A 10975-nucleotide genomic window follows, 5' to 3' on the forward strand; every position below is an offset into this window, starting at 1 on the left:
ATTGTTTGCTCAGTCTTTCTTTTTTTCTATCTCTCACCTCCCCCTCTAATACGGTTGGGTGATTTGTTATGGCCTTTTCAAACTCAGCGTTTCTACATGTCTTAAAAGTAGAGCAACCAGACACTGTTTTCGAAATACTATCCGGTCATACTGCTTGACACATCACAAGGCACTACTGCGTGATAATTCTTTAAACATCATTTGAGTATGCAATAGTAGATTTTTAAAACTGTAATATATTGAGGAGTTATCATATGGCATATTATCATGTGTTTGGCATTGCGTTGTTGACCTTTTGCACTCTGATTTTACACTGCACATTTTATCATAAAATGTAATTATAAGATATCACATACTAAAGCAATCATACTATCCACAGTATGTACACTGGAAACTGCTTTTCTTTGAGGAGTTTTATGAGAAATATGATCGTATGTTATTTTGAGCATAACACAATTATTTAGTGCCTTTTATTTAGAAGTTTCCTATAGCAAACGTCTTTTTTGTTGAGAATACATGGTGCACAGTTGGTGTTTGAGGGATTTTGTATTTTAGATGGTGAAGGTCACAGGTCATTGCACTTGTATTTCGCCGTTATTATGGGTTTAATGGAGGACACGGTTACTAATGAAGTGCACTGTATATACCTTTCTTTCACAGCCTACTGGTGTCTCCTCAGTCACACTCAAGTGCCAGTACAATCTGTCAAATTGTACCACTGACCTTTAATGACCCTTCACAGAGCATGGCTGACAAACACGCTAATCCCTTCACCTCTCTCCCACCCTTTTCTGAAGACAATCCCTTCCTCCCACTTGCACAGCAGAATCCTTTTTTTCAGGAGCTTCATTCTGCTGCTCCTTTAACATCTGATGTGCCCTCTCTCTTTAGCTCACAGTCTGGTAGTAATGCCACACCAGATTTGCTAAAGATTGGAAACCAAAAAGGACCGTCCCAAATGGATATCTCATTTGATCCTTTAAAGGGACAGACAAAAAAGGATGAATTTGAACATTTTGCTAAGGACAGACTGATGTCTTCAGATGAGTTGAATGAAACAAAGAATTTGGTTACACCCCCTGCTCTCCTTCTAAAAACAAATAATCAAGAGCCCTCTGGTGCTTTGGGTAGCTTAATGGTGTTGGATACAAATCACCTAACTGATTTAGGGCAAACTGCTTCAGCGAGTACTGTAGAGACATCTAAGGAAACTGCTGCTGACACACCTCAAGTTTCAGGAAGTGATGCTAATGATATTTGCTCTAGTTCTGACAAGCATGACCTTACAGATCATGGGGCTCATGGCTTCCCAGAATTTGATATGAATTCATCTGAAATATCCTTACCTGAAAATTCCAGTTTAGAGTTTTCTGAACTGAATACACTTGCATGCCCTTATCCTGCACTGCCACCCTGCTCTATGAATGAAGACCGTTCTGATGCCACAACTGTTGAAGACCACGCAGAAATGTCCCTAAACTCACAAAATGCCAAATCAGATGTCAACCAGCCATCATTATCAAAAGCAGACACTGTTGACCTTCTTCCTGGTATCCGCATTGATTTGTCAGAGGGGGTGTCTGTGCATCCTGAAACACAGAAGGTCGAAGCACCTGAGCCTGCTACAAATATCGAGCCTATGATAGTCCATGAGGATCCTATGCCTTTCTGTAGAGACAACAGCTCAGATGACACCCTGGAAAAGTCCACTGGGATATCTGATTCCCTAGGTGGAGACTTAGACCACCAATCTATTGAACTCTGTCATTCTCTACAGAGTGACATCATTCCAGGAAATATAATACAATCGGATGAAGAATTTTGGAGATCAAATGCCTCACTTATTCAAACTGTGCCAGTAAGTGGAAAGCCCCTGGTTGAAACCACTGAGCCTTCAAGAATCCATGTTCAATCAGCACCGAGTTCCCTGGTGTCAGCTGTTTTGCCAGTAAAGAATGGAGAGAAAACAGATGCAGTTATGGACACCATGTTACAGAATGAATCAAGAGATGGTTTCTTAGAGGGTGTCAGTAGTAAAGATATATGTTCTGAAATTGAAAACTCTGTTCCTGAGAACCTGTTTGATGGCCCATCCTTTCCAAGGCTCTCAGAAACCATGACTAATGACATGCCGGAGGACAAACAGAAGGTCAGTGAATTGCATACAAGTTCATGCAAGAATAACTTCACGGGTAATCTACTCGGCAGCATCAGTGAAGAGCAAGAAATAACGCATTCTAATGGGCCAACACATCCTGTAGGAAACACTGTAATTAGAACAGGGACAGATTGGGATACATCAGATCCAAATTTTGTGCTCTCACCTGGTAGTGTGCACCTCCACAGCCTGTACAAGAGTGCAGAATCAGACCACTATCTTACTTGTGTATCTCAGCAGGATTCAATTTCCCCTAGCTTAGAGCTCACACAGGATGTGAAACCCAAACATGATTGGTCTGTAGAGGACACTTCGAAATTTGAGTCCTTGCCAAACCATAGTTCTAATACTATGCCAAAAGATGACACATCTGTAAAGGCTGTACCAGAAATGGCTTGTAAGCTAAATCAGGTCATAGAAGATAACATTAAACAATCTCAAGAAGTCTTGCCAAAGCCAGAATCCCCTCAGGATGTTCTACCAAGAAATTGCTTATTGGACCTCCTGCCAGAAACGCATACCTTTACACTAAAATCCGCCGCCTCCCACGATACATCATCTGAGAACATGTCTGACATGATGAAGTCAGATTTTGATGAAGCAATTCTACAGTGCAACCCTTCAGAGGACATGGTTGAGAAATACGAATTTTCCAAAGATATGATGCCAATTGTTGTTACCTCTGATATGATAGCAGAACTTGAGGCTCAGCTTGCACCGTTAGGTATAGAAACATGTCACGTAAATGACTGTAAAAGCTGCCCAACCAAACAAAACGATTCCCATGAAGCACTAAAAGATAAATCCCATGGGATTCTATTTGAGGACAACCTAGATTTGTCAGATTGTGTATTAGAACAAACTTCCAGTATCACTCAGGATCTTGTCACAACTAATTCTGGCCTTAAAAACATCTTTCTACCCGAGCCAACTGAAACACCCCTTCAGTGTACTAGCAGAAGTCCTGTTACAAACCCTGAATCTGCAGAGAGTCTAGACCGAAATACTGAAATGTGGGCAATCCCAGCTGTTCAAGATTCTATCACACCTGGTTTATTTCCAGTGAACTGGCCTCCTTTATCCAAGCCATCAGCACCTTCACTCTTTGAACAGCCAATGCTTGCTTCAAGGCATGATCGTAGCCTTAATTTGACATCATCTTTGTTCAACCTTTCACCTGTAGCTTCCTCAACACCACATGTAGTTGTAGAGACTAATGCACTGCCCCAGATATTCCCCTTTCCTATAATTCCCCCTACCTCAGCGGAGTCATTGCCAGGTCCAGAACATGATCCGCTTTCTACTATGCAACCTGTGAATTCTACAACATACAATCCTTTTCTCCAGGATAAAACACAGACATTTGATCATCAGAGCAGGTGAGGTCTCAATTAGTTTTGTTGTGGTTGTTTTGTAGTTGTTTTCTCAAGGTCCTGTTCTTGTACTGATCACATCTGGAGATCTTGTTGAAATTCCTTGGGCTTTCCAGTCACTTTCATTCAGTTTTAAAACTTGTCTTCAATGATGTTTAAAGGTAAAATCTGTAATTACTGAAACTCCACTTAAATTACTGTAATTTCCACTCCTAGAAATTAATTATCCAATAATATGGACATTTTGGTTAAGGGTGATAATTATTGATCGGTTGACCAACTAGAAATAATGTGGGCTCCCATGATCATTTGACTGTTATTTATTGGTTGAAATATATTTGATCATTAATTCTCATTTATTGGTTGAAATGTATTTGATCATTAATTCTCATTTATTGGTTGATACAGATAATACCACCATATAGTCCATCCATACTGGAAATTATTTTGGTTATGCATGGACTACAGTATTATAAACTTTTGTTCTATATACATTCAAACCTAAATTTATTCGGACACCTTCAACATTTTCTCACATTGTCACAGTTTATTCGCTTTGGTTTAGAAAATGTTAGTAAAATATGATAAGAACTCTGTGTCAGAACAAATTCATCATGATAATGTCAGATAATTTAGATTGAAAGGTATGTAATGGATTACAGTCAACCAATCAGCTGTTAAATTTAAGCATTCATTTACATAAAACCAGTTTAGATCAATAAATTACCAAGCAATGCTTCATTTTATTCAGTCTGTGGTGTAAAAAGTTGCATTAGAAATTAGAGAAAAAACACTTAAGCAAAAGTGGTCAGGTCAAAGTGTCTGAATAATTTTGATCAATTTTACTGGTAGTCCACTGTATGAATAATTTTTGGGTATAATACGTCACAGTTCACTTTATTTTGCTATCCTTACATAAATGAGCTATAGTGTCCTGCCAGTTTCATTAACTACAGATTTCCTGTTTTAGCAGATATGTGGTGCAAGGTATGTTTCTTGTGAAAATGGTGTTATAGTGTTGTGCAAGGTGTCTTTTGGGATGTCTTATTATATGCGCGATCAATGTACTTCACTTTCTCGGGTTGCAGGGTGACTCTTTCCCTTCATCCATATCTTCTCTCTTGTGTTAATTTGTTTGTGGTAGCAGCATGTCTCCTGATTTCTCCATGGACAATCACACATAGGCTCACACTCTCTTGTGGAATCTACAGTTGGGATGGGGGAGCCTCAGTTCAATTAGCAGGTGTTAACCAAGTGAGCTGCGAGTGAGATGCGTGGTACGGTCCAACCAAGTGAAATGCTTGGTTCGGTCCACAGGAAGCTTGCCTGAGTAAATTTTAGTTTCTGTGTTTTCAGGGGCTTAGTAATTTCCTTCATATTTTTTTACTTGATTAGAATTATTACCCTTACTGCATCTAGTTTAAGGGGTTGTTGGAAGATGAATGAAGGTAACATTTATTGTGTCCTAGAAGAGATCTCCTTATCTCAGAACTGAAGGCTTTTCACAACAAGAACGATAGCTTTAAAGATTATTGTAATGATAACTATATTGGCATCCACATGCTATCATTTAAATAATTTGTGTGCTACATTGGTAATTCCTATTATATTGTTTCTCTCTATCCTTACAGTTGTGGTGTAGACTGTATCTTTTATCATTCCTTCCTTAGTATCTTCCTTATAGTATCTTCCTTAGAATGGGCCTTAAATGATGTGCTGTTGTGAATAAATTGATTGACTTGTTATATTAAGCTGTCACCATTCTTTTTTCCCTGTACCCTGTCTAATCTTGCTGTGTCAATATGTCTTCTAGTCCACACCCAGTGAAGCCATTGACACCCCCTGATGAGAAAAGGTCAGAGGGTCGCTCAGTACTAGAGAAGCTTAAATCCACCATCCACTCAGGACGAAGTCACCACTCGGACCAGGACGCTGACAAGAAGGTACTACATGAATATAAAGCAGCCTTTTGGGGTTTTTTTTATGGTAAATTTGCTATTTGAATAAACAGATCACATTTTAATTCATTGACACCCAAAAACATTTAGTCAGCTTTCACTTGTCATGTCTCCTTATTGGCATATCTTAAATACAGTTCAATACAATGCAAACATTTTTCCTACTCTTATCATTATTTAAGTATAAGTAATATTTTTGCTAGAATATTTTTTAAGTATTAGATATAATTTCCCCACATGTTCTTCTGCTCACCAAGGCTGCATTTATTTAATCAAAATACAGTGAAAACAGTACAAATGTGAAATATTACGGTTTAGAATAACCATTTTCTATTTCTATTTTCTATTTATTCCTGTAATGGCAAAACTGAATTTTCAGCATCGTTACTCCAGTCTTCAGTGTCACTTAATCCTTCAGAAATTATTCCAATATGCTGATTTGGCGCACTACTTATTATCAATGTTTAAAACATTTGTGCAAAAATTATGCACAAACAGTACTAAATATTTTTGCGGAAGTCTATCATACTCAGACATACATTTTTTTCCTTATGAACATTCTGTAAATATTAATTTACTAAAATTAACATGTTTAAATGTTAATCAAATTAATCAAGTACTACTACTAGTAGTTACTACACTGTAAAAGAGTTATGATAACTCATTTCAATTGAAGAGACCAATTGATTCAATAAATTTAAGTTTACAAACCTTATCTGTTAGTTAGCAGGCTAATGCTTAACATGTGCTAATAACACACCGTAAACCCAAACAAGTTCGCAAAATGTAAAAAAATTTTTTTTGAGGCAATTCATTACATCAATTTTTTATATTAAGAAATTAGAAGTTTAAGCAGAACTTATCTTGTACTAATTGCTCTTACTTTCTTATATTTGAGTAAGCTCATTCATACATTTATATGAAAATTATCAACTTATATTTTAGTAGTGGAAATTTGGCTAGCTTTAACTAGCAATTCAATAAATGCTACCTTGCCAATTGGTAATACAATGGCATAGCACTTGCTAAATGAGTACAGCAATATAATAATTTAACATACTGTTTGTCTGTTCTCAAACTAAATTTATGCTCCATTCGTCACCATGATGCCCCCCCCCCCAAATAAAACCCCCAACATAACAGAAACTCTTCTAAGCTAACATAGCAACATTAAACATAAACATCCCATAATAACTCCCACATAACATTAATCTTGCATTAATTGTAATGCTTAATTTTAGCATTTACTCTCCCATTTACTCAAAGCCGAAATAGAAATTCCTGGCCAGTTTCAGTTAAATTTAAGTTTGTCGAAACTAAAAGAAAAAAAAAAGTTCACAACTCAAAACAGTGAAATGATTCAGATTACTTAAAATGTGTCAGTTCTATTAACTTGAAAGGAAAAAAAAGTTCTAAATACTATTTAAAGAACTAATTTGTTTAATTTGAGTTGGCTCTACTCAAACCAATTAATTATTTTGAGTTTTAGAGTTTACAGTGCACACGAGACACTTGCTACGCCCAAAATTAAATACTTCTCTACCATATAGCATGCAAAAAATAGTACGCTAACAGAGTAGCATCTCCAAATACATAGCATTCGAAAAACAGTAGGCGAAAAGTCCCCGGATGACCTACTACTTCCGGCGAGATTCTGAAGTACGCATTCGATGGACACTTTACTATCCCATGAGGACACGGGAAGGGATTTATGAATGGAGGTGAAGCGACGCAACTGACGCTGGTAGGTCACATGATAATAACAACAATGCGGATGTAGTACGTCCGGATTACATTCATACTACACACTTTCATACTACCGTATAGAACAAAGTTTTTAACGGTCGTGAAGTAAATTCAAATGTTGTAGCGATTACGCGATTTTGGTCGCACCGTATCACTGCATCAGTAAGTGTTACTTTTAAACAAAACTGTTTTGGCCCATCCTCGAGCTAACCACAGGCTCTACTCTTCAAAACAATGGTAACCCTCAAAACCTCCCAATGAATTCCAACATAACAACAGTAAACACTAACAGATCACCACCTGCTTTAATCTTGTGTAAAAGCATAAAATAACATTTACTCTCTCTACAGCATGCTGGGAACTAGAAATCCGCCTTCAGCCTGTGACTTAATCAGTTTGAGTTCTGCTTAATATAATCAGTTATTGAGTTCACATAACTTTTTCTATTAAGTACAATGAACTTTCAGTAATTTATGTGAAATTAACTAATTTCATTGAACACATTTGCAGTGTACTACTGCTACTACTACTTTAATAGTTCTGTCATTTAAACCCATTACCATGATCACAAATCAAAATATAATTTAGAAGTGACTTTTCTCGTCATCTTTGCTCGTCTTTCTTGTTTTAGCCACTAGTGGAGGGAGGAGGCTCGTACTACCACCTGAACCACAGTGAGCTGGTTAATTTGCTGATCCAGCGAGATACTGAGCTCAGGCAGGAACGGGAGGAGTACCAGAAGCGAGGGGCGCTGCTGGAGAAGCGTGAGACGGAGATAAAGAAGATGAAGTTTATGATCCGAGATCTGGAGGATTACATTGACACGCTGCTCGTACGCATCATGGAGCAGACCCCCACGCTACTGCAGGTCCGCACCAAGATGAAATAGTACAACAAACGCCTTCTCTATCCTTCCATAAATCCCGGGTGGACGTCACAACCTTGCACTGCTACAGCAACCATATAAATGTAGAGAGCTATCTGGCGCTAGGTGATGGACATGGGGGAGAGGGTGTAGTATTTGCTGTTCTTAACTGTGTCCAAAAGTACCTAGGCTTCTACGGGGGTCTGTATGCACTGCAGGTTTGCATTGATGGTTAAAGGTCGGTGCCCTGCTGCTAAACTTCAAAGCTGGTAGAATCCATGTTCACTGACCAGACATGTCACTAAGACACATGATAGTCCAGCTAAGTACCAAAACCACCTGTCAGTCGAAAGGAAGGCATGACTGTGACGTGCCAGTCTTCTAGTGCTAGTGTGTTTTTAATGCACGAAGAAAAGCATTGCTTTATCTTTTGTTTTTCTATCACGTTTTGACATGTAACACTCAGCTGCTTGAACGGAGAACAAAAGAACAAGTTTGAGAATTCGAGGTGGCTTGAAAGTGTGCGAGAAGGATCTGCTTGTGCCTCCCTACATGTCTTCTGCACTTTACTTAAGAGCTTAAGGGCAGAGGCTCACACCAACTGACCTTCTAGCTTTGTTTTGTAGGTCGGTGACCTTCCTCTTCCTTCCTTTGCTTGAGCCAATGCACGTACATTGCTGCCAGTGCTTTCAGGAGTAATGAATAGGATATACACCATATTCATTGCGTATATGCCACTCGGACAAAATGCCAAATGCTGCCTTATAATACAATATTTTCTCCATTCTGTTGTTGCTGAACTCATCACTTTTAATTAGATTGCACATATTACAAAATAAAAGGTGAAGGAGTGTTCAAAGTTTAACTTTCCCAAGACTGTTAAGTATCAAAATCATCAAATGGTTCTAAGGAGAGAACGAAAGCCATGAAAATGCAAATGCCAGAAACGATCTGCTCTAAATTAACGTTACAGTATTCTCAACACTGCACCGGCTCTGTTCGTGTCACTGTAATGTTATTCTGGTGTTTTTATGATGTCGCCACTATTAGTGTTGCCACTGTCTGTGTACAATGTAGCACTATAGATATGTGATAGAGGCGTAGGCCGCAGCACTTTTAAACCTCACACCGAGGCATTTGCAACAGTTCTTTCACAACAGCTTAGGAAGTGCACATAGTCAAACGCACATGTTCATTGCACAGACTAATAATTCTTTTAACACAGGATATTAATGGTGTTTCAGTGCTAGTCTCTGCTAGAAAGCTTGAGATTTATCAAAAACGTATTTCTGCGATTAGAAGCAGTTAAAGACTATTGAAGGTGGATTAATGAATGTTCATTTAATAAGGATTAAACTTAAACGTTTACAAGTTTTTAAGAATATGTTATATTTTATTCATGCAAATACCTATTTATGTTTTTTTTATTGTATTTTGCTTTGTTGGCAGGTATTTTGACACCTTTATTTTGAGGTGGTATTAGGGTTTGTACAATCCGTTCATTTTTTTGTGTACATCATGATTACTAAGCTTAGGACTCCCTTTCTAAAGGTCAGTAGTAACAGAAAGCAATAGATGTGAAGGCCAGGCTTTTGCAGAATTTAAGAGATTCATACTTTTCTAGGTCTAAACAGATGGAATGTAATATGAAATATTTGCTTAGGTTGCCACTGTGTTGAACAATAGTTTATAATAGTCACAAACACACAGCCTGCAGCCTAAAAAGAAAGTGTGTTCAAGTGCCCTTGGCTGAATGATATCATGAGATGTGTGTGTAGAAGAAGATTTGTATGATTTTAATGGTGAAGTTGATAATCAAAGCTACATTTTATGTAGTACAAACTCTGGAACTTGCAAATAAAAAACTTTTACGTTTACTAGACTACATTTCATTTATTTTTTAACGGTCTGGAATGTATTTTTTTCTTTTAAGGTCATTTAAAATCTGGATATTTTTAAAGAATTGCAAAGGGTTTATTTTAAAGGAATGAAGTTTGATGTCTGAATAACGTCTGAAAATGATCAATTCTTCCTTCTCTGTTGTAAATTTCAGTGGATAAGAAAAGCATAAATTAACCTCACATATTAAGTAGCGTATAAGCACCAAACATGCTGGGAATGTTAAGATGAACCATTTGTTTTAGGTGCAAAATATTTGAAGTGCTTCCCTGAGGTGTTTGATTGAATGTTTAGGGTGTAGTTATATGAGTGTCCACTGGAGGTTGTGATGTATTCTTGATTTTTTTATTATCCAATGCCTCATCTGAGAGATGTTCAATGACTTTTGGTGTGCTCTTATGCATCTCTGCAAGGAAAAGGGTCTCTGTTGATTAAATAAACTTTTCACTTTGCGATGCATCTCTGACTGTCCTTATTTCACAAACAAGAAGAAAAAAGACAAAGCTCTGTTGTGAAGTCAAATTCCTTGTATGTAGTTACATTGAAAATTAAACCACTATTTTAACACTACACTATTTCAACTACACCTTTATCCCAAATTATATTTCCCTCAATGATTCGGTGATATATTTAGCTTTCAACCAATCAGCAAATATGCTAAAAAGATTCCCTAGGAATATTTTTGATAATTTTTTTTGATGTGCTCACACTGGGTGAGAGAGAGAGAGAGAGAGAGAGAGAATTAATGGGATAATATAATTTATAGCAACATTAATAGTACACCGCTTGCAATTTGTGGAATTACTTGGCTATATTATGTAGCTATATGAATGCAAAACACATCACACCCTGTGCAGTAACAAGGTCATAGAAGCTAATGACTAAACTGAACCACATGATGTAGTTAAGGCCACTGAAATTAATTTATTTATTAATGAAAGTTAAGCAATGTTTTACTGACGTTCATGATAAATCT

At 37.4% G+C, this 10975-nt stretch overlaps 1 protein-coding gene across 4 annotated transcripts in view; it reads left to right on the forward strand.

Moving 5' to 3' along the window:
* Positions 1–10451, forward strand: part of rab11fip5a (RAB11 family interacting protein 5a (class I)) — a 28286-nt gene extending 17835 nt beyond the window's left edge. For 2 of the 4 annotated variants that reach the window (XM_067421555.1, XM_067421553.1), the window contains exons 4-6: positions 661–3537; positions 5345–5474; positions 7867–10451. In XM_067421555.1, the coding sequence (XP_067277656.1) occupies positions 661–3537; positions 5345–5474; positions 7867–8124 (3265 nt within the window). In that variant the 3' untranslated portion in view covers positions 8125–10451. The remainder of the gene's footprint in view (positions 1–660; positions 3538–5344; positions 5475–7866) is intronic. The other 2 variants (XM_067421554.1, XM_067421556.1) reach the window with 2 other exon arrangements.
* Positions 10452–10975: the final 524 nt, after the last annotated feature.

Source organism: Pseudorasbora parva, chromosome 17, assembly GCF_024679245.1.
Source record: "Pseudorasbora parva isolate DD20220531a chromosome 17, ASM2467924v1, whole genome shotgun sequence".
Classification (NCBI taxonomy): Eukaryota; Metazoa; Chordata; class Actinopteri; order Cypriniformes; family Gobionidae; genus Pseudorasbora; species Pseudorasbora parva.